Source organism: Nematolebias whitei, chromosome 1 (genome assembly GCF_014905685.2).
Source record: "Nematolebias whitei isolate Nwh7 chromosome 1, NemWhi1, whole genome shotgun sequence".
NCBI classification, from domain to species: Eukaryota; Metazoa; Chordata; class Actinopteri; order Cyprinodontiformes; family Rivulidae; genus Nematolebias; species Nematolebias whitei.
In genome coordinates this window covers 55,384,924-55,409,404 of record NC_056498.1, presented here as the reverse complement: position 1 = coordinate 55,409,404, position 24,481 = coordinate 55,384,924, and the positions used below count along the sequence as shown (strand labels likewise).

The 24,481-nt window shown below is 40.3% G+C and overlaps 1 protein-coding gene across 1 annotated transcript in view; it reads left to right on the top strand.

Annotated features, from left to right (window-relative positions):
* dst (dystonin) overlaps positions 1-24,481 on the top strand; it is a gene marked incomplete in the record, with an annotated part of 132,113 nt that overhangs the window by 67,455 nt on the left and 40,177 nt on the right. Inside the window, 25 exon segments of the mRNA XM_037695034.1 lie at positions 76-900; positions 1,195-2,701; positions 2,810-2,956; positions 3,055-3,270; positions 3,355-3,498; positions 3,593-3,829; positions 5,816-5,968; positions 6,052-6,285; positions 6,393-6,674; positions 7,159-7,707; positions 7,905-8,081; positions 9,544-9,667; positions 9,795-10,003; positions 10,106-10,423; positions 10,506-10,672; positions 10,761-10,917; positions 11,317-11,443; positions 11,580-11,630; positions 13,409-13,644; positions 13,777-13,906; positions 14,211-14,410; positions 14,974-15,472; positions 15,562-17,033; positions 21,917-21,927; positions 22,040-23,300. Of these exon segments, the coding sequence (XP_037550962.1) occupies positions 76-900; positions 1,195-2,701; positions 2,810-2,956; positions 3,055-3,270; positions 3,355-3,498; positions 3,593-3,829; positions 5,816-5,968; positions 6,052-6,285; positions 6,393-6,674; positions 7,159-7,707; positions 7,905-8,081; positions 9,544-9,667; positions 9,795-10,003; positions 10,106-10,423; positions 10,506-10,672; positions 10,761-10,917; positions 11,317-11,443; positions 11,580-11,630; positions 13,409-13,644; positions 13,777-13,906; positions 14,211-14,410; positions 14,974-15,472; positions 15,562-17,033; positions 21,917-21,927; positions 22,040-23,300 (9,433 nt within the window).

Genomic DNA, 24,481 nt, shown 5'->3' with positions numbered 1-24,481 from the left:
GAGCAGTGATATGGAAGCTCCAGTTTTGACTGATGATTTGTCAAACTCCATAATCAGTGGCGCAAACGATGTGAGGTCAGACGAGGAGAGACTTTCTCTAGAAAAGCATGAAGACACTTTAATAGTCCTGACTGATGCTGAGCAGATCGCATTATCAAAAGAAGAGAATGAGGGTAAAAACAGAAGTATGTCCAACTTAAATCTACCCTCTGTATCTTTAAACGTTGATTTGGTGCAGCCTGAAACCAACAAAGGAGAAGATTTAGGATCTTATAGTGAATCAGAGACAGGTCCTCAACTAGACAGCTGCATTACAGGGAGCAAACCTACACAACAGTTAAACTCCACTTCTGACTTACCTACTTTTTTAAATGCAGCAAATGCTGTAAGTAACATGAGCAGTGATATGGAAGCTCCAGTTTTGACAGATGATTTGCCAAACTCCAAAGTCAGTGGTGAAAACGATGTGAACTTATACGAGGAGAGACTTTCTCTAGAGAAGCAACATGAAGACACGTTTATAGTCCTGACTAACGCTGAGCAGATCCCATTATCAAAAGAAGAGAATGAGGGTAAAAACAAAAGTATATCTAACTTACCGATACATCTACCCTCTGTATCTTTACACTTTGACTTGGTACTACCTGAAACCAACAAAGGAGAAGATTTAGGATCTTCTAGTGAATCAGAGACAGGTCCTCTACTAGATAGCTTCATTACAGAGAGCAAGCCTACACAACAGTCAAACTCCACTTCTGACTCACCTACTTTTATAAATGCAGCAAATGTGAGTAACATGAGCAGTGATATGGAAGCTCCAGCTTTGACTGATTTGTCAAACTCCATAATCAGTGATGCAAACAATTTGAAGTTATACGAGGAGAGACTTTCCCCCGAGAGGCATCATGATGACACTCTCATAGTCCCAAGTGGCATTGAGCAGATCTCATCAAAACAGGAGAATGTCAATAATGATGGTTTGTCTGTTTTGTCAGACAGCTGTGTTAGAGGGGAAACTCCTGTGCAACAATCAAACTCCACTCCTGACTTACCTGCAATTTTTAACGACTTAAATATGGAAAATACCATCCGTTGCATTGAAGTAGAAGCTTGGACTAGTCTGGATTTGTCAGACTCCATCACTAGTGGTGCAAACGATGTGCAGCTATACGAGGAGAGGCTTTTCCCAGAGAGGCAACATGACGACACATTCACAGTCCCAAGTGACACTGAGCAGACCTCAATGTCAAAACAGGAGAATGCCAGTAAAAATGGAAGTGTGTCCTGCTCAAATCCAGCCCCTGTATCAGCAGGAAGTGACTTTATCCAACCTGAAAGCAAAATAGGAGAAGATTTAGAATTTCACAGCCGACAAGAAAAACTTCTTGTGCAGTCAGAAGCTCATGTTGCAGAGGAAACACCTGCACTACGATTGAACAACTCTTCTGACTTACCTGCTTTTACAAATTACTTAAGTACTGAAATTAAAGTTGGTCAAAAATGTAGCGATATGGAAACTGCAGCTTTAAATAATTATGATTTGTCAAATATCAGCTGTGCAAGAGATGCAATGTCAGAGAGGCCACATGAGGACACTTTAACAGACCCAAGTGACAATAAGCAGAGTGCATTATCAAACCAGGGAAATGACAGTACTGGTAATAATCAAGATTTGAATGGCTCTTTATCATCCTACATTGACTTGATACAACCTGAAACCAAATGGGGAGATTTAGACTCTTCTTGTCAACCAGAGACAGTTTCTTTGCTTTCAGACCGCTGCTTTACAGGGACAACCTCTGCACAACAATCAAACTCTTATTTATCTGCTTTTTTAGGTGATTTAAGTACAGCAAATCATGTTAGTCAAATAAGCAACGATAAGGAAGCTTCAGTTTTTACCGAGACTGATTTGACTGACTCCATAATCAGTGGTTCAGACGATGTAAAGTTATATGAGATGCTTTCCCCAGAGAGGCAACATGACACCCTCGTAGTCCCATGTGACGCTGAGCAGGTCCTAATTTCAGAACAGGAGAATGACAATAGAAGCATGCCCTGCTTGAATCCACCATCTGTAACAAATACTGACCTGGTGCAACCTGAACCCAAAATGGAAGAAGATTTTGGATCTCCTAGTCAACCTGCTCTGTCAGGCAGATCTGCTGTGTGCTCAGCAGCTTGCTCTGAGATTTGTAGCCGTGTCAAGACTCCAGTAGTTGATCGGGAAGAAATTACCACAGAACATACTAATTTAAGTGACTTGCAAGAGCAACAAACTCGTATTCAACAAAACAACATACCTCATGGACAGGTGGAAGGCTCCATCAGAGACACTCTCATACATACATTGAAACAAAACATCTTTACATCTAACAGCAAAACCATGGAAAGCTCAGAACCTCGGGAAGAAAAAGTCTGTGAGAGCGCAGAAGGTGCTCCAAATGTCCAACTGCAGCTCCTGCAGCTGTTAAAGACCGCTTCCTTGAACCAGGACTTTTCAGTTCTTCAGGAAATGGTGGACAGTTTGAGCAGTGCACTGGAGGGGGACTCACAAAACGACCAGCATCGCGAGGAGAGCTCCGAGAAAGAGGACGAGAAGTCAGCAGGAAACGACAAAGATGACTGTCACGCTTGTGCAAAAACTCGTGAATCGTCCTCTCGGATGATTGACAGCTCGGACGCTGGCAAAGCTGAAAAGGTCATAATTAACACTGAGCTTTTTGTGTGCATTAAATCAAGCTGTCATCTCATTTGCGTGCTGTAATATCCATGTAAAACTTTTAATTTCTGTTTTCTGTTTGCACAGCTGTTCTCCATCCATGATTACTTGGAATGCGTTGGAAGACTGCAGGACCATGCTGATATTTTAGAAGATGTGAAAAAAGACCTTTCGATGCAGGCGCCTATGGGCAGCAGCATGGATGATCTGCAGATCCAAATAGAAGAATGTCAGGTTAGACATTTGTCAAGCTTTGATCTTTGTTCTCAATTTTCAGTCTCATTGTTGAGTTCAATCTTATTTTATTGACTAAATTATTTGAACTTTTTTAGTTTTTAGAGTCTGAGCTGTCTAAGCTTGGTGGTGTACTGACAGCAGATATGAAGAAAGCTAAAGAGCTCTTGAACTCATCTCATGAAGACATTCCTCCACAAATTCATCAAGATTTGGCCTCAACACATCTGGAGTTAGAGACAAATTTTATTGCTGTCTCTCAAATGTTTGCAGAAAGGAATGACTCCCTGATTCAAGCAATGGAAGCAGAAAAGGTCAGCGTCCAGATGGCAGACAAAAGGAAACGACATGAAGTAACAGTTTATGTGAATCTCTAACTCCTTTGTCTGTGATTTCAGTCTCACTTGGAATCATCATACCAGAAACATCTCGGTGATCTCAATGAGCTAATGGGCCTCATTCAGAAGAAGTCCGAGATGTTGGATCTGGATTTGAACATGTGTGATGAGGACACACTGAAACGTTTAAGCCATCAAAACATGGTATACTCAATACCCTCTCACAATTCTTTGCAGATGCATCAACTAAGACCAGACAAAACATTTTATTTAGTTTTTGCTCTTATCTCCTTTTTAGGATACGGAGAAGAACCTGGTGCAAGAAGCCAGACTTAAACTGGAGGAGGTCACGTTTGATATTCAGTGCTTCATTTCTGAGCACACTCAGTTTCTGAGTCCAGCTCAGAGCAGCTACCTCCTGAAGTTCCTCACCAGCACACAGCGAGCTTTCAAGGATCAAACGGAGCAGCTCATTACACAGAGGAGTGTTTTAGATGTCCTGCTGGACAGCAGACAGAGAGAAAAGGAAGAAGAGGTTTGCCTCATGGACATGCTGTAAATATTATCATGTTTCCACCAGGGCAGAGTGAAACTTCCATTTGATTTGCAGACCATTGGAACATTCTATACAACAGGAAATAGTAACAGTAACCACTCCAATTGCAAAACTTGTAATCAGTGGCGGCTGGTGGAGTTTTCTCAAGGGTGGGGCTATAACTCCAAAATAGATATACCAAAACTTATACTAAGGTATCACACCAGTGTATTTACATGAATGAAAACAACAAAAGCAACATTACAATGTCATGTAGTGTTCTACTTTTTACTTAAATCAAAAAAAAAAAAAAAAATGAATGCACCAGTTCAGTACAATTTGGAGATGGCTAGTCCGCTTTCTAATTATTTAATATATAAAAACTATTTATTTTATGAGTATATGTGTTCATTTAATAGCAACAATGCAAATTCACATAGCACCTATAAAAAAAGTAGACTGTTATATTATATAGGGCAAGGTGTGCGCCCCACTTTTCACCATACAGCACTACTATGATTGACAACATTGTAAAACACCAACATCGCACAATTAGCTTCTATCTCATCGGTCTCTTGCTTCATTTCGCATCTCTGTTTGATCGTCTCAACCTGCATTAAGCTCTGGGCGCAGGAGGGGTGCGCCCCAGAATGCTTGTATTGAAGAGGAGCTAACTGAGCATGTACAACTTTTAACGACAGTCTACGGGCAAAGATTTTTGCATCCCAGGGTGGAAATACGTCACCAATCAGACAACGCCGTTGAACGAAACAACTTTACTCATCATTAACTATAAAACATTTTATCGTACACAACAAAAAAAAAATGCATACATTTTGAAATATTTTTATTTTATTATTTAATTTTTGTTTAATTTTTTTGGTCTTGTTCAAGGTAATATTGTGAGTGGTGGGGCGGCGCCCTTGCGCCCTCTATTGGCCAGCTGCCACGGCTTGGAATTTCAAATTGTTTCAGATTTTTAATGACCATGAATTATTCCCCCATCCCATACTCCAAAAAATCATATGTAAGCAACAATCATTGAAAAGGTTATGTAAAGTTAAAAAAAAAGAAAGAAATGCTTGAGCATCTCTCAACTTATTATGGTAATAAAGCAAAAGGTCATTTTATACCTGCTGGAACTTACCACTTTGGGAAAGACATTAGATATGTTGCATAACAATTTAAGCACATCCTTTCTTGCAAAGGATAAAAGGATTTTATATTTTAAATGCCATTTACACAAGTGTAGATAAGTGTATTTCACAGTGTGATCTGCATTTGCACTGTTTCAGTTGTAAGACGTGCAAATCCTTACTTTTTTTTTTTTTTGGCTAATTTTTGGGAAAGAATTGGAAAAAAGTATGTCCATTTGTGTTGATACATTTGGTTTATTTTCTAAAACTGATGCACCTTGTCCTGCTGCTGTAGCTTATACAAGCCATGCTACTCAACAAGTGTAACATTTTGATTCTAACCTCCTAAGACCTGAACTTTTGCATATGTGGATGACAGGTTCTAGGAGTCTAAACTTGTTTTTTTTTTTTCCTGTAATGCTCAAGTTGAGTACCTTTTTAAATCCTTAACATTTAATCAAATAACATCATTGCATGCTCAGTGTGCTTGATCTCTGCTGCAGACTAATCTTTGTGTTGGTTGTATTCTGCAGGTCTCAAGACTGGGGAACGTTTTTGCACAACATATTAACACTCAGAGAAAGGTCTTCTTGCGCTTAATTCCATCATAAGAAAAAACAGTGACAAAACAGCATGTTTACAGCATACTGGGTTTTTAAAATTGATAAAGCAACATGCATCCAAAGCTGAATTTGCATGTCACTTGTGTGTTTGAAAGGTCTTCTTTCCCTATGATACGATTGTTTCCAAAATGTGAACTGTTGCACTGAGTATAGAAATGAATTTAACCAATCATAGGTTTATTGTTGTAAGCAACAACAACTGACATGTTTAATTTTTGTTTCACCAGTCTTTAATGGCCAAACAAAAGGAGTTTGCAGATAAGCTGGAGGAAGTGTGCGATAACCTCACCCTGACCGAGAACCAACTGCTTGGCCATCAGCAGCAGGCAGAAAAAGCCGAGTGTGTCACAGACCTTCAGCAGTATCAGCAGGAGCATCAGGTTTCTATATTGTTTGAGTTGTCTAAAAATAAACCTTCACAAAAGAAATACTAAAGCTGTTTTATTCCCTGCGTGATCTCAAGGCTCTGCAAAAAGACGTGCTTACCAATGCCAGTGCTTTGAATGAGGTCATCAGCAGCACCAAAAAGTTCCTGGAGGAGAATCGCTGCAAACTGACACCAGATCAGATCGCCACGATTGAGAGCCAGCTGGAAGAAGCTAAAAGTAAAGCTAAGCTCATCAATCGGCGGGCAGAGGAATCCAGAAAAGATCTGGAGAAGGTTGTTACAACAGCTATAAAACAGGAGAGCGAAAAGGTTTATATTACTTCTTTGTGCTTTCTTTCTAAAATATAATATAAAATGCATAAGAGTTTGGATTGTAGGACATAGCAGCATTTCTAACGTGTGGTCTGTCAATGCAGGCAGCAGCTGTTGAGCGGCTTGAAGAAAGTAGGAATAAAATCGAAGGCCTTCTAGATTGGATATCCAACATAGGGAATGAAAACCTGTGCGGTCTGGATCAAACTGACCATATAAGTAAAGAGAATGGAAACCTGCCAGAGGACTCAGCCAAAGGACTAATAGGAAAAGATGATGATGCCAATGGAAACGCTTTACAGACCCCCGAAAAGGATGTTGGCAGAGAGACCAAAGTTGAGAACTCTGCATCCGGCGACCTTGATAAACAATATGACAGAGTGAAGGTATATTCGGTTGATTACTAAAAATGTTGCTATTTGCAAAGCTTTTTTTCATTCTAGTTCATGCTGTACAGCACATACTTAAAACTTTATAAACAGGAGCAAACATTTAAAGTTGTTCTAAGGAAAAAAACTGCAAAATGTCAAACTTACAGGAAGCGCAAAAATGGAAGAAATCACATCTTTCATGTTCATTTGCTGATTATCAAATGGCTAAATTACTTTAAAATTTGATATTGTCCATATGATAGTTTATGTCCAAAAATTCTATACATGAATTTAATAGTCAAGCTAATTTCTGGAATCCCTTTAGGGAAATGCACATCACGCACCACCTTTTGTGCAAGAGTTTCAAACTGAACTCAAGTGACAGAGCAATAGGTTCCATCATATTGTGTTGCTTTGGGTTATATTGTATCGATAGATTAATACAAACTTAATTTTTGATTATCAGCAGTGATAATCTGTCTTCTTTTGTTTTCTGAAGGCCCGCCATCAGGAGATTTTGTCCCAGCAGCAGGATCTGATCATGGCCACCCAGTCAGCCCAGGCTCTGCTTGACAAACAAGCAAACGTGCTGTCACCAGAGGAGAAGCAGAGGCTTCAGAAGAACATCCAAGACCTGAAGGAGCGCTATGAGGCCTCTCTGACTCAAGCTGAGCAGCAGATGAAGCAGGTGCAGTGTGTCCAGGAGGAGCTGAAGAAGTTCCAGGATGACTGCGAGGAGTTCGAAGGCTGGTTGAACCAGGCTGAAGGGGAGATGGATGCGCTGGGTGCTCCTGCAGGCTCTCTCAATATTCTAACTGATAAACTTCAGCAACAGAACGTTTTCTCTGAGGATGTGATTTCCCACAAAGGGGACCTTCGCTTTATCACCATTTCAGGACAGAAAGTTCTTGATGTGGCTAAAGCTTGTGGACAGTCAAACCATGCAGATAATAATTCTCTGCTGGATGTGGATACTTCAGGGACCTGTTTGGCTGTAAAGGACAAAGTGGATGTAGCAGCCAGCCGATATAAAGCACTGCATTCACAGGTATTTCAATCTAATGTTGACCAGATGAAAGTTACTTGTAATTTTCTAATTTAACCACCAGGTGGCAGCATTACTTCATCAACGTGTATGCCTCTGTTGATATAATTTAACAACAATCTGTTATTTTTTTTGTCTGTGTACATATTGCAAAATGTCTGGGTGTCAGAAATTTTTTTTTTGTTTGCTGTTTGTTTTAGTGCAATCTGCTTGGTAACAACCTCAGAGAAGTGGTGGACAAGTACAAAAAGTATGACGACTCAAGCACTGGCCTTCTGAAGTGGCTCAACATCTCAGAGGAGGATGCGAGGAAGCACCAATCAGAGGCCATAGCAGCTGATCCACAGATACTCCAGAAACAGCTGGAGGAGACCAAGGCAAGAAACAGGCTTACGGCTGTTTGTGCTGAACATCTCAGAAATGATGAAAATAAGATCTCATTCATTGTTCTTTTCAACTTTATGCATATATCAGGTGAAGTCAGGTTACTGATATATTAAGTGAATACTAAAAAGAAAGGCTTTATTTAGATCATGGTACAAAAACATGTCTTACGGCATTTCCAAACATTTTCTGGCTTTGTGTTTAGATTCAAAATCACATGTGGATAGTTTAACCCTGGTTATTTGTAGCCTACATACCGTATTTTCCGGCGTATAATTTGCTTCGGAGTATAAGTCACATAAGTCAAAAAAAGCATAATGAAGACGAAAAAAACATATATATATATATATATATATATATATATATATATATATATATATATATATATATATATATATATACAGTAAGTCACATTTATTATGCGTTACCGCTGACCCGTCGCGTTTATTATGAGTTTATTTAATGGTCAAAACAGCTTCATTTCGCCTGGGCAGCGTCGCACCATCCATCTGTCCGTCCGTCCGTCCGTTTGTCCATCCATCCATCCATCCATCCATCCATCCATCCATCCATCCATCCATCCATCCATCCATCCATCCATCCATCGTGGCCAGAGCCGCTATCTCTCCAGCATTCCTCCGCCTGCACCAGCTGAGTGAAGCGAACGTGCACGGGAGGACTCACTATTGCAGTTCTTCTAAATTTAACAGCATTAACACTTCAAAACAATGATTTATTTGCTCGACATTATAGCAAAAGTGTGTCTCAGTTTAACTTTTCCTTAATAAATGCACTTTAATTGTCAAAACAGCTTCATTTTGCCTGGGCGGCGCAGCGCCATCCATCCATCCAACCATCGCGGCTGGAGCTGCTAGCTCTCCAGCATTCGTCTGCCTGCACCAGCTGAATGAAGCAGTGCACACGGGAGGACTCATTGTTGCAAAACTTAGAAATTTAAAGCATCAGTCAAAAATTGTGTTATGAATATGGAAAAAAAAAACGTATATAAGTTGCTTCGGCGTGTAAGTCGCCGGACTGACAAATCTATGCAAAAAAACTGTGACATATGCCGGAAAATACGTTACTTCTACAAAAGAAAATAAGAACAAGTTGACAAAACAACCTCTGTCAAAGTGTTTGGCTGCAGTTAGTTTCTTTGAATCATTGTGATTTACAGCATAGTTCTGCTCAGATAAGAGCCCTGTGAACTAGCCAAGGAACACAGTTCTCTGAGCTTCAATGAACGAAACGCTTTGAAAGCTCATGCCTTTGTGTAAGCGTTCTCATTTAATTATTTTAGATGACCTAACCTTAAATATCATTTATCATTTGTATTTATCTTCAATGTGTCATTTTTAGAAATAAAATTATGAATGTAAATAAAAAAATTTAAAAAAGAATGCATCACGTTAGTGGTTAAAATATTTTCCCGATTGTTTTATTGCTGATTTGCAGGCGTTACAGGGTCAGATGATGGGACATCAGACCGCTATCGATACATTACAGAAAACAGCAGAGTCTTTGGTAACATCTGAAGGAAATCTCCTCAGTAACCCAGACGAGATCCAGGAGACAGTTGGTGAGAAAAAAGAATAAGTCCAATAAAAATGTAGCTAAATATTGAGATTTTCCTCATATTTTGTTCCAGATGGTGAGAAAGGACTTTTTTTCATTAGCAGAACTTGTTTTGCATCCATGTGTTGCAGATGATATTGTTGAGCGCTACGACAACCTTTCCAAATCTGTGAGTGACCGAAATACAAAATTGCAAATCACCCTGACCCGCTCCATGAGTGTCCAGGATGGTTTGGATGAGATGATGGGATGGATGGAGAGAGTGGAGGCCAGTGTGAAGGAAAAAGAACAAATACCCCTGGACTCTGCATCTATTGGAGACATGCTCAGTAAAGAAGCAGTAGGTTTTCTTTCCATCATCTAAGCAGTCACACAGCTACTTATTATGTTTTGTATTCCATACGCTGCGATTAGTTTAACTCTGTAATCCAACTTGTTTTAGGCTTTAGAGCAGGACATACTGAGTCGCCAGAGTAGCATCTCAGCCATAAAAGCCAAGGTGAAGAAGTTCGTGGAGACGGCAGATCCCTCGGCAGCGGCGCTGCTGGAGTCAAAGATGGATTCTCTCTCCCAGCGCTTCACTGATGCCTGTGATAAGCACAAGAAAAAGGTTTCCCACCTGGAGCAGGTGAAAGAAAAGGTTGAGCAGTTTGAAAACATCTCAGACAAAGTCCAGCAGTTTGTCGTGAAGCGGCTGCAAGAGCTGCAGGAAACGGACGGACCTGGGAAAACGTTTAATGAAATGTCTGAACAAACACAGGTTAGTCTAATACCAGTACTTTCTGTCGTGTTGTTGTAGTTTTATCACAATAACTCAACTTTTTTTTTAAAATTCACTTCAGAACACTAAAGCTGAGATGGCTGAATATTCCAGCGATATGGAGAAACTGCAGACTCTGTCCAAGGAGCTGTCTGTCATAAGCCCTGATGGAAGCAAAGCCAAACTTCAGAGCAAGATGGACACGCTCTCTAATGTTTTTAACACTTTTAAGGACACAGTTAATGAAAAGTAAGTTTGGGGAAGAATATTTATACCATAACATCATATCTAGATGGATATTCGTCAGTGGTCTGGTTGGTCTTGATGTCTGATGTAGGGAAGAAGAGCTATCGTCTTGTCAGGACCAGATGGGAGAGTTCAGGTCTGCAGTCTGCGTGCTCACCAAGTGGCTGGAAGAGACCAATGACAGAGTACCTGCAGCTCAGCCAAGCAGCAGTGAGAAAAATCTGAAGAAGGACCTGCAGATCATCACTGTGAGTCATGGGATGAATAAATAGCTTTTGGCCAGTACGTCTAATTGCACCTAAAAAGAACAGGAGCAAAAGTCACAAATGACGTGATACGTAAACTATGACGCAGAAGTTTGTGTTGCAGCTTAAGTGTATTTCAACAGATATCCTCCCAAAACTCCCCTCTGTTCCAACCGGCTTTATCTGCCAGCTGATGACCAATGAATGATTGCTGTTTATACAGAATAGATCCAGGAGTGAAGCACTGTTCTCAAGCAGAGAGACTGTTTTTGTCACAATACATTACAGAGCACAATTCATAATGAATAGCCTCGTCGTTAAACAAATCACCTTGTGATATTGGGTGTTTCCAATTCCAAACCTGTTTTGTTTTTAAAATGTGTCCAATCTATCTTTCATCAGAGCTTATTACATGAATGGTCATCCAAAGGCCCTGCTGTCCAAGACCTGAACACCAAAGGATCTGCACTGTGCAGCCTGATCACCTCTCTCACATCTCCTGCCAAGAGTAAGACCCCTAACAAGTCAGGTAAACATCATACAGTTGATTTTGAGGCGTAATGTATGGGCTCACTTGAGAAGCAGTGTGTTACTACTAACAATTACAGACTGGGACAGTCTTGTCTGTTTTGCTGCTGACGCTTTGTCTCATGTCTTTGCATCAGCTCTTACTAACGGTGGCGGTCCAGCGAGCCACAGCTACCTAACAAATAAAGGTAACCGAGTGCGAATGTGCTGCTTTGTCAAAACTCTGTGGTGTACTGTAGTGGTAAGATATTTATGCTGCAGTGGCAAAATAACAACTTCCATTTTTCATCTTTTAGTGCGATCTAATAATATTCAGCTTCAACTGCAGAACTAATTGATAAAGCACATATTTTAACCTGCAGAAACAGCCTGTGCTAAACTACAGTGTTAAATTTGTTCAGATAAAATATATACTTGGAGCATAGTCCAAGGAAAAAAAACTTTTAAGCATTTTGGTACAAATTCAAATAACATTTTTTTCAATTTTGAAATAGATCTTTAGGCTTGCTAGAAGACATACTTTTCATATATTTTTGTGACTTGCAATTATAAAGAAAAACATCACTTTACTTAAGTGTGCATGACTTGCTCCAGTGAATGTACAATTTCTGTTAAAACACGTATACATGACACTTATAAATGCATCATATTCTAGTTTTCTTGCATCACTTCCTTTATCATCTTTGTAAACCTTCCTGTTGCATTCATTAATAATACTATGAGCATACTGTTACATATCTTATCTTAATATAAAGTAATATATTAGCTTGTGATACTCATTGAGATTTATTCAAGTTCAAGTATCTTTTATGTCATTTGCATCACATGTGGTACATGAGGTGGAACGAAAATGTGTACTCAGGGTCCTAGTTAAACCCAATAATAGCAAACAAAGTATAAAAAGAAACAGTATATAAACATCTAAGATATAAACTAAGATACAATATACACTGAACAAACACTAAACGGTATGTAAAAAGATCTAAGATATACGCTAAATACTCATAATGTAAACAATACAGTGTATTAAGCAGCAGCCTGAACATGAGTCTGTAGTTAGTACATGATATGAATGAATACAGCGGCATGAAATCAGCAGCATGGATAATCATCTCCTATCATCAGTTAACGCAGGGGTCTTCAACCTGCGGCTTTGGAGCCACATGCGGTTCTTTGGTCCCGCTGCGGCGGCTCTTTTAAGCTTTGACCAAAACTGACTTAAAACTGAATTTTATTTAATCTTAGCACAACAAAAGGGTGAGTTTTAGCAGTTTTTCTGTCGATTCCTACACAAATAAGTGAATACTAGAACTAATAAAAGGAGTAAAATATATTCACTATCTAACATTTTTCAGTCAGGTCATCTGGACAGTTTCTTTTTTTTTTGTGCTGAAACGTTTCGCCTTCGATCCGGAAGGCTTCATCAGTCAAGGAAACGCACAAAAAAACTGATTCTTCCCTTAACAACTTACTCCAAAATGGAACAAACCAGTTCTGCTTGTGATAAGATGGTCTCTTTGGTACGCCCTTCCTCCATTGCCGGCCCTCTTCCTTGTTGACAGTTTTGTCAAACTGGTTGAAAACGACAAAGTCCATGCTCAATGTTGTTTTCAACCAGTTTGACAAGACAAGGAAGAGGGCCGGCAATTGGGCAAACTATATTATTTTCCTTATTTACAATAATGTTGTCTTTTATTTTGTCTTTAAATGTCTAAATATTAACAAACGCTAAAAATCGTTAAATATTTTCAGCTTTATAATGCCACCCCTACTGGGCAGAAAAGCGCCATCCAACACGAGCCACCAGTTGATGATCACAGTCGTAGCAGATTGTTGTGGCTCCAGACAGGCTTTATTTAGTGAACAAAGGGGCATAAATGACTCTTTTGAGCGTAAAAATTGCAGACCCCTGAGTTAAAGTGTCATGAAGTCCTGGTGAGAAAATATTTATTTTTGTCGCCCTCAGAGTTGATGGGAATCCAGCAGAACATGTCGTTTGTTAATGAGGAGTACACTAGTCTTGGAGAAACGCTAAAGAGTCAAAAAGAGCAGCTGAGTGGTTTGCTGCGTGAGGTGAAAGAGACCCAAAAGGAGACCGAGGACATGATGACATGGCTGAAGGACATGAAGAAGACAGCAGAGTCCTGGAACAGTGCAGCTGCTGAGAAGGAATCTGTGAAAGTGCAGCTTGAGCAGCAGAGGGTAAAGATGCATTTTTGTTCACCAAATGTTTGGTTACAGTAAATAATGGGCCAAAAACGCATACAGCCACTATTAACTTTGTTTCTTTGAGATGACTGCATTCTGCATTTATGGTTTACTTGGTTCTCTCAGGTGTTTCAAGATGGGATGCAGAGGAAGCAGGAGCATCTTCAGAAGCTAAGAGAGAAGCTTCTGGGCTTGATCTCAACACGTCCTAACTCCCCCGAGGCAACAACGTGGAAGAAGATGCTTTCAGAAATAGGTATGCACTAAGGTGTTGACGCCAGATGACAACAGATTATTGTGTTTAAAACCCACAGATTATGAATTTCTTTTAAGTATGGCATTGATTATTTTCCAAGTTTGGTTAATCCGTAAGTGTGATATGTACATACATGTGAACAGAATGTAACACCATCTCTGCACCTTTTATCTGCAACATAAATTAACACATTTTCTTTGCCAAGTTCTGCACAGTGGGAGGAGAACGGTGGGGCAAAGGACAGAATGGCGTGTTTGTGCTGACTAATGCAGATTGGTGTTGTTGTTCTGGCCTTTTTGTCCAGATTCTGCTTGGGCGGAAATCAGTGGCTCTGTAGAAGAAAGGAAGCAGCACCTGGAACAGTCCAACAAAAATCTAGACGTCTTCCAATCATCCGAGCTGCAGCTTGGTCAGTGGCTCTCAGAGAAGGAGCTGATGATGAGTGTCCTCGGACCTCTCTCTATAGACCCAAACATGTTAAAAATGCAGAAACAACAAGTTCAGGTTAGTAAAGATGCGAGTTGCTGGAAATAATTTGACTAATGTTTGACTTTTGAGCACCCTGAATTCCCTTGTCCTCATCAACGTTCATGCTCAATAATCCAGGTAAAAAAAATCCAACAAAGTTCACTCAGGTCATCTGGATTTTTTTTTTTTTTTTGCTGAGATGTTTCGTCCTTCATCCAAAGGACTTCATCAGTGCGAGGAGCCACAACAAACTCAGTCCCATAAGCAGCACACTCACACAGTGGACCACCCAGTTTGCTGGTGATAAGATGCTTTCTGGGGCCTGCCCTCTCCCCCATAGACTCTGATGCAGCCATAGCCAAAGTGGTTCAAAACATCAAAGTTCATGCTCAATAATCCAGGTAAAAAAATCCAAAGGTTGGTCCACTATGTGAGTGTGCTGTTTGAAGGACTCAGTTTGTTGCGGCTCCTCGGACTGATGAAGTCCTTTGGATGAAGGACGAAACATCTCAACAACGACAAAAAAAAAAGAATCCGTCCAGATGACCTGACTGAACTTTGTTGGATCCCCTTGACTTATTTTCTTTTTTCCACTCCAGATCCTCCAAAATGAGTTCAAGAGCCGTAAACCTCAATACGAACAACTCGAGGAAGCAGCTGCAGCCATCCTCAGCTCAACGGGCAAACAGGAGCCTTCAAATGGGAAACCATTGAAGGAGAAATTGACTGCTGTCACCCAGAAGTGGCAAGGCCTCACAGCACAGCTGGACCAGCGAGACAGCCTAATCGACCAAGCAGTTGTGAAGACCGGGCAGTTTCAGGAGTTACTGAGAAGCCTCAGTAACACGGCCACTCAGCTGGAGAATCAGCTCACCAACCATCACTCCAACAGCACCCAGCCTGACGCCGTGAAGAAGCAGCTGGAAGATGTCCAGAACATTTCAGCTGAGCTGCGAGAGGAAAGGAAGAAGCTGAAGCAGGCTGAGGCCGTCAGTGCAGAGCTCTCAGCGTTAGTGACTGAGGACTATCTTAAAGCAGATCTGGCGAGGCAGCTGGAAAACGTCAGCAAGCCTCTTAAACAGCTGGAAGAGAAAGCAGGTTGGTCTTTAATTCACAGTATGTGTCATTTCAGCTTCTAAGAGCTGTTTGATCATTTTCTTTATCATGCCTTTATTTCTCTGTTGTAGCAAAACGGATCGAGCAGTTGAATTCAACCTTTGCCAGTTCTCAGCAGTTCCATCAAACCTCCAAAGACTTCCAGTCATGGCTGAGTGAGAGGCTCCAGGAACAATCCAAGTCTCTGCCCATCTCTGCCAAAGTAGATGTTTTGCAGCAAACCCAGGAGGAGCACAATAAACTGCAGAGCGCTCTCAAAGATCACGAGGAAGCGTACTGTGCAATCACTGGCGAAGGCGAGATGCTGCTGCAGAGCACTGATGGTGCAGAAAAGTTGGCTCTGCAGGGTCAGCTCACTGTCCTCTCATCCAACTGGGAGGAAGTGAAGAAGGGCTCTGCCGAGCAGGCTGACAGACTGCTAGCTGCTGTCCTGAGAGCTCAGAAGTATTACGAGCATGCAGAGAAGCTGAACTCTTGGATACAAGATTGTGAAGCCAGCGAGGGCCGTATTAAACTCACTGTTGATCCCGTGGCTACGGAAGGCTCCATCTCTCAGGTGAAAGCACTTCAGAAGGATGTCGACAAGCACAGAGGAGTGGTGGAACAGCTTAACACAGCTGCTGAAAGCCTTCTTGAGGTGGCCAATATGGACACTGAAGCTGTAACAGAAGAGAAGGCTACCGTTGGTAAAAAAGTAGATAAATTGGTGGATGGACTGCAAGCCAAAAGGGAATGCCTGGAGAAGATCTCACACTCTGTTAAAGAATTTAATGATGCCCACAAAGAAGCAAAGAGCCAGCTTGAAGCTGCTAAAAAGCAGGTGGATTCTTATGAATCACAGGGGCTCCAGGCACACAGCAACAAGAACTTGACAAACATGAAAGCCCAACAAAAGAGTTTAGAGGGAGTGCAGAACCAAGTGGAGCACATGAAAACCTTGGCAAAGGAGCTTGTACTAGATGCTCCAGATGCTCAAGGAGTGACAGAGCTTTTACTTCAGGCAGATAACGTGGAAAAAGATTACAGCGGCCTTAACAAGAAACTAGAAGAAGCATGCCAAACGTTGGAGGGTAAACTGCAGGGTATCGGACAGTTCCAAAACAGCATTCGTGAGATGTTTACCCATTTCACAGATCTTGATGATGAACTCGACAGCATGTCTCCAGTAGATTTGGATTTGCCCACTCTTAAAGAGCAGCAGGACAGCATTCAGAGTTTTGTGGCTAAGCTGCAAGAGCTGATGACGAACACGGCCAATGCTGGAAACAGTTGTCAGAAGATGCTAAAAGAGTCTGAATCATCACCTGACCTGTTGGGTCTGAAAAGAGATCTGGATGCTCTAAGTAAGCAGTGTGGCAAACTGTTTGACCGAGCCAAGCAAAGAGACGTCCAGGTACGGAGTACTCTTAGCAAACTGGAGGAGCTTTATGGTAAATTTCATCAAGTGGAAGAAAAACTTCTCAAAGCTGTGGACAAGGAAACATCTCAGGAGGTTGTTGGCATGGAAACAGATGTGATCAACCAACAGCTGGAGGCCTTTAAGGTATGTTGAACACCATTTTACACAGCTTTTACAGTAGTCCCTAGCTACTTCGCAGTTCTTTTATCACAGACTCGCGCTATCGCGGTTTTTCAAAATAAGATTGGACATGACACACACTTGGCTGATTGGTGGATGAGCTGCACGATCGGCATGGAATTTGTATTTAAAATAAATTATTTTCAATTATTTAGCACCTGCTGCACATTTGTGCGGCCCGTAATGCAGGATAAACTTCCTGCTGCAGCTGATCAACTGTTCATGGTGCAGTGCGAATAAGTGGGCGTGGCCAAGAGCGCCGGCAGGTGGCAAAGAGCAGAGGAAGCAGGCCCGGAGCTGAAATCATGACGTTCTGTGCTCTTTTAGAGCGTTTAGTTTAGAAACATTGTTTAGAATATTGCAAGAATGTGGGAAGTGTTTAAAACGTCTTTATAAAAATAAAATTAAATACATATATTAAAATAAACAATTACTTACTACTTGTACTAATATTCCTACCTCGTGGTTTTTCACTTATCGTGGGGCTTCAGGTTACAGATCCCCCACGATAAACAAAGGACTACTGTATTTTGTTGCTTGTGACTGTTGGAAAATGAACACCAGTGTTGCTTGCGACCCAGAAAGGAAGAAGCGGATAAAGATAATGATGGATGTCTGTACGTATTAAAATATGCACATCAGCGTCTTTGGCTTAGCACATTACTGTTACCAGCTTAATGTTCCGTTAGCAAGTCTACCCTAAAAAAAGGCCAGATACATATATACATTACATACTCGTTTATCTCCTCTGAATTTACAAAAATGGAAGCTTTAACAAACATTCTCTCTTTTTTTTTTTTGTGGAATTAGTGTGAAATTGTAATATATTTACTTTCACGATAAAATAATGCTTTCTGTCATTTCTTTTGCAGTTTTCAGTTTGGCTTTTTACGTGCCATATTCATTTTTTAAAATTCAGTAGTAGAATATTTAGACTTTTCCTCGTATTGGGATATCAATAATTAATATTAGTTGTGCAATAATAGTAATTCAATTCAATTCAGTTTGTTAATATAGCGCCATGTCACAAGACAAGTCGTCTCAGACCACTAGAAAAACATTTGCATACATTATTGTAAAAGCTGTCTATCTAAGGAAGCACGTAGTAAAAACAATTTAACTGAGTACACGGTCCTTTCTTAATTAAAATTACACAGTTAAAGTCACATGCACTGAATAGATTTGATTACGATATCAGTTTATATTTAAGAAAGAACAAATGCTTCCAGCTAAAACAGCACCAATATGAGTAAATCCCACTTTTGCTTTTAGAATTGACACGAACTGGAAAAAAAACAAAAAAAACAGTTTTTCTTTTTTTGTTTTAAACCAGCTCCCTGAAATTATGTTGTATGTTATCATTTCAGAAAGGCTTTGCAAATTTACTAATATTTTACATGCTACACAACAGGTCAATAATAGTTGTTTCACTGAGCATCCTCGCTTTGTACATGGCAACCCTCTGGAGACTGCAAGATTTATTTGGGGCATTTGGTGTTAACAAAAGAGATGGCTTCTAAATGCGATGATGGGGGGGCTTGTGGAACAGACCACCATGACCAGGTGGTAATCAGCAGGGCGCCACATAATTTAGTCATAAAGCTGATCTTCCAGCCTGATCTCCTAGTTGTTCTTTAACCTGTTATCTTTGTATTTTGATTATATTGACTTGGATTTTGTTAGTAACATGTTTGCAATGGATTTTAAATGATATAATATTGTAATAAAAAATGCTTTTGTTCATAGATTTAAAAATGTTTGCATTATAAAATCGCACGAAATTGCCCTTCTGGTTCATTTTCCGTTAATGTTGCGTCTAAATTGTCTTAAAAATCATGGTAGTCTGTTAATATCAGATCGATAATACTAACAGTCTGTTATTAGCAAGATGTCCAGACTGGTCCAAATATTTTAAAAGCTCATAAATTCCTGTGGAGTTTCCACTAGAGGATTAACCTATATTTGGAGGTGAAATTTTCAAAGCCATTTTGTATTTATAGCATTACATTTCATTACAGTAAAACAATGTAAACAGCTTTGTGTAAGAAAATGATTGTCCTATGATGTAGGTCAAATGATTATTTTTTTTATTTAAAAGGGGGGTTCTCCTCATGCACGAAGACTTCATCCTGGCCTCGGTGTCACATGCATGGATTACCATTGTCATGTGGGGGTGGAAGTGTCAGCTTGATGTGTGGAGATTGGTTCGTAGGGTTATTATTAAAGAACTGATTGATTCAAAATGTTGCTAAGCAGCCATGTTGTCATGGCGTGCACACCCAGTTATTGTCCTGTGACCACTCTCTTGGCTGAGAGGGCATTTCCAGCCTCAGCTGCTGGTGGAAGGTCCTCTTTGTGACAATACTCATAGAATCAAAAGAAGAATAACAGCAAACCGACATTGAAACATGATCTTTTTATTATTTAGCTGCAGGATAAATACACTACACCAACTTGGTCATGCAGAGCTTTATTTTTAGTGAACCATGTTTTTTTTCTGTAAATCAGTTTCATCGTCATCTGCTGGAAAATAAAAACTGTGAAAGACAGTGCTTGGATGTGTCTCTCTCGTATGCTCCGTTACCATTTTAGGTCAAGTTCTGAAAAGAGGGCTTCATGTGTTTCTCAAGTTTCTGTCATAAGGTTTTTAAGAGCTGGTAAATCTACTTTATGAGCAAATGTGAATGGGTAGAATTAGTTTTCGGGACTCAACACTAGTGGGGATTGTCCCTTTGAAATCTTCTGAATCATACTCCTGTTCACTAAAGATGATATAAAAACACGTGTCCCTTCATTTTTTTTTATTGCTGCATGAAGATGCATTCTCCTTTAAGTGAAACTTTATGGTTTAGTTGCAGGACGAGCAAAGAAATATAATTTTGCTGTACAGTGATTACGCTGCATTTTCCACTTGATAGAAGTTTACAATCATTGTTCGAATCATATTAAGTGAAGAAGCTGCCCATTTTTTTTTATACTTTTTTTTTTTTATATTGAAGTCTACTTTGTTGAAAAAATATTGCAAACTATGAAATATGACCCCCAAAAATGGTAATTTGAACTTTATCAAATGATGCAGTTTGAGCTTACTGCAGCATTTCTCCAGATATATTAATATGCTGTTCAGAAATGCAAATACACACTCAATGTGAACATCAAGGTTCTTTATTGTCATTCACATCACATGTGGTACATGAGGTGGGACGGACTTGTGTACACAGAGTCCCAGTTAAATCCAACAATAGCAAAACTATAAAGTGTAAAAAGAAACGGTAAATAAGGATCTACACTAGGATATAAACGAACGCCAAACGGTACGCTAAAAGATCTAAGATATACGCTAATCACTAATAGTGCAAAACAATACACCGAACAACAGCAGCATGAATATGGGTCTTTGTGGATGGATGAGGACGAATGAATGAGATCAGCAGCATGGATAATCAGCAGCACATATAAACAAAGTTGCATTACAGTGATTTTTTTCTTTCTTTCACAGTGATAATCCTGATTAGGGATTATGAGTCTACAGTGTACTTTTATCAATATGTTTTACTGAACAAGGTATTAATGAAAATGGTGGAATTTCTCGATTGATTTTATTTATAGGAATAGCTAAATATAATAAAAAGTCAGATCACTGATGTTGAGCATTGTTTTTATATAATGCCCATCCAATTATCCTTAAATATCACACACACCATTCTTTTTTTTCATCTATTTTCATGTGTATATCGCTCAACAAAGAAGCTGGGTGTGTAACGTAGGAATCATTGAAGCAATAATAACTTACTTTCAGTATTTTTTCTATCCTCTTTTCTTGTGCTACTTGTGCCACTGGACATAAAAGCCCCATGATGCACTTGGCAGTGTCGTCAGTGTTAAATTACCTGGGCCTTGTGCCTCCCTCAGCATTCCACAGTAATTAGGAAGATCTGCAGGATCTACAGCGACTGATCACAAAAGACAGAGGACAAAGAGACAAAAAAGGAAAAACAGTGTATCTATTTCAGCATATCGTGATGTCATCAGTGAGAGCTGCTGCTGCCTGCTGGTCTTTGTGTGTGTGTGTGTGTGTGCGTGCATGTTTGTGTGTGCGAGCACATGCCTTCCCTTCCCCATTCCCTTAGTTCCTGAAAGAGAAGAAAGGAGTGAGTGAGTGTGTCAGGATTCAGAAGATGACTTAGAAGTGAAGTCATATGGACCAAAGAAAAATAGGGGAATTAGAAAGAGGGTGGAAAGGGTCATATGTCCACCAATCAACTTGTGCCAGAGCTGCTCTGAGCACAAATGGAGTTGTGGCAGATGTTGTCTGAATAATGAGCAGGGGGGCGGGGCATGGAACCTTCTGCCAGGAGGGTGTCTGTCAGTGTGAGGGGAGCGATGTGAGAGGAAGGACAGGCTTTTTTTTTTTTTTTTTTTTGTTTATCCAGAGTACCAGCTCTCCTCGGAGCTGCCTGCGTTCTTCTCTCTAGCCTGCTGGATTTGTTTGTGGACACTTTCAAGACTTTTGTTTAGCTCACGTGGATGCTGGAAGGACTTTCAGGACCAAAAAAAAAAAAAATTCACTTTGAGCAAGAAGATAAAATCTGTGTTTCGGAAAAATCCTTGAGGATTATCTTTGGACTTGGACTTGTTCTGTGATGACATTTTTAACTGTGTCGGACCCACGTTTTTAAAAGTTTTTTTTATATTTATCTAGAACATGCTACAAATGATTTTATTTTTTAAAGAAACAATCCGTTTGCTAAAATCCTGATACATTTATTTTGAAATACAAAATAAAAGCTTAGTATTGATTTGATCATTTTTCACTTAAGAGAGCTGAAACATTATTTTGCACACAGTTGTTTCTCATGTAAGTTGTGCTCCTTTTTCACTTGCTCACTTTGCACTGAAGCGACTTTCCCTGTACCTCTGTAAGGATTTCACATCCTTAATCTTTTTTTTTTTGTGGTCAATGGTGACAGTTGTCTCAACATGGGCAAGCCGCTGAGCAGACCAGATTGTCTCAGACAAAACCCTTCCTGCGTTGGGAAGGGGGAGGAGGAGGACCTGAACATTGATGACTGCTACGTTCCCCAGAGATCCATTTATGACACTGTACGACTCAATGAGCAGATCGACTCTGGATCCAAGGGGAGCCTTTCTTCTAGGCACTTCACAGGCACCTTACCTTACACACATCGCACATTGGACTTCAGCAACCTGTGTGGGAACGGAGGTATTTCAGCTTCTAGTTCCTTTGAGCTCCGAACCAGAAAACCTGCTGTGCTGGATGAGCGTGCAGTCTTTGACGGGCTTAAACTTAATGGGAACATGATAAGTGATACAGTGCTGCCTAAAACTCATCTTCAGGGAGGAGACAAGAAGGAGCATCCTCACCACCGCAGGTCGTGGAGGACTTTTGCCCCCAATAATTTAGGGGAATATGCCAGCCGCAGTGGCACTCTGAGTTCTGGGACCATTGAGAAGCCTGGCTTGATTAACGGCAAGAGAGGACAGAGTATGACCAACTCACTGACATCTGAAGAAGACTCTGGCCTGTACAGTCCCTCTGTGGAGAGGCAGCGACATGCACGTAAATCCCACAAAAAATCTGGCCCTGGAACAAGGAGCTTCTCATCGTCTGAGGCAATGCATATGTCTGGGGACCTGAAAACAGGACGGTCCCTAAGCTCAGGACAAGAGGACTTCCCTTTCTCCCCTGTGAGAGCCAACCTCTACCACAGTGGCAGTTTGATTCGAGAGCCACGAGAGAAAGAACCTGGAGCGGTGAGGCTTAATGGAAAGGATATTCTGAGCAACGGGGAATACAAATACTCCACAGGGAGGTCATCTTTGGGGTCAGTTTCCAAAACTCAAAACAACAGCTCTGGCTGGCGTTCCAGGACTTTAACAGACTACAATGAGCTATCCACTGCTGAGCTGCTGGAAGATGGATCATCTCAGGATGACTGTGAGCTGGTTAGTGTGGTGGTGACACAGCCTGAGCCATATGGAAACTCTGTAATCCTACCCACCGAGAGCCGCCTGCAGACGTGTACTATGCAACAAGGAGTGTCCAAGTACAACATGGAAGAGCTGGAGGAGTTCCTGCAATCACTTGAGGCCTGTCTGCCTAAAAGTTTACACGCATTCCAGCATGCAGGGGAGCAGGAGATTGAGGCCTTACTGAATGCTATTGCTGCATGCCCTGAGATTGACCCCGTGGCTTATTTCTCTCCACAGGTGCCCCAAAATAGCTTTTTCCCTTCATTTATGAGTTTTCTTTTATTAGCTGTCCCAGTACACGTTTCTGTTGATGATAAATCCCTTTGCATGAGTTGCTTCCTGGCTGCAGGGCTCTTATACATCTGATTACACGATGATTAAATTAGATTTTCCTCAGTTTAGAAGTCCGTCGCAGTCGTGCTTTACCTGTTAAATCTACTTTGCTTACTCAACCAATCAGCACCTCCTTGTTTTGGAGTTCCAGTCCTTTTTGTCAACTAGATTTGCAGCAAAAAAAGCCTGAAAAGACATTCCAATGGTGCTTTTAAACCATGGATGAAGTCAAACATCTGGCCTTATTTCAACCTTTTTTAATTTAGAAAACTCATAAGTTTATTTTATTTAAATATCTATTTTTATTAAAAAATTTATTTGTCTTTCTGCTCTGAGTGATGTAACAGATAGACAATAAAGGATAGGTATATTAAAAGGTAATTTTAGGGCTACAAAACCAAACGTTTGGGACATTACAGACATTGCTGAATCTGTTACTACATCTTATATTATGCTTATTGTTTAGGTTTAGTTTAATTAGTGTGAACAAACTTTTCAGATTACAGAACTTAAACTACTTCATAATAATGATTATATTGTCATTGCCTGCAGCTGAAAGGCAAAGGCAGAAAAATAATGTTTTTCTTGTGTGTGTGCTCTGGTGTCTGTTTGCTACCAAAATATCCCATAAACCACAAGATGGAGTTGGATGAAAGTTGCAAAAAGTAATTATTGGATGTACATTTACAGCTGATTAAGTTTTGAAGTCAGCCAGATTCAATATGGCTTCCACAGTCAACTGAACTTCAAAACACAAGAATGGCTATAACTCAGTTATGCTCAGTTTGACAAATATTATCCTAAAATTTGAGGTGGTGAGAGCTGAAACTGAACCCTAACACATATTCTGAGTACTAACAGATTTTGCAAGATGCTTGCTAAGAAAAATTGCCAATTACCATTTAGAGTGAACTGCCCATTTGCCAAATATCTCATGTAGGGATGCACGATATTATCGGCATGTTACCGTATCGGCTGATATTACCATACCATACCATTTTATTTATAGAGAACTTAAAACAGCTACAAGGCCAACCAAAGTGCTGTACAGACAGAACAACAGACAACACACGAAGCAATATACA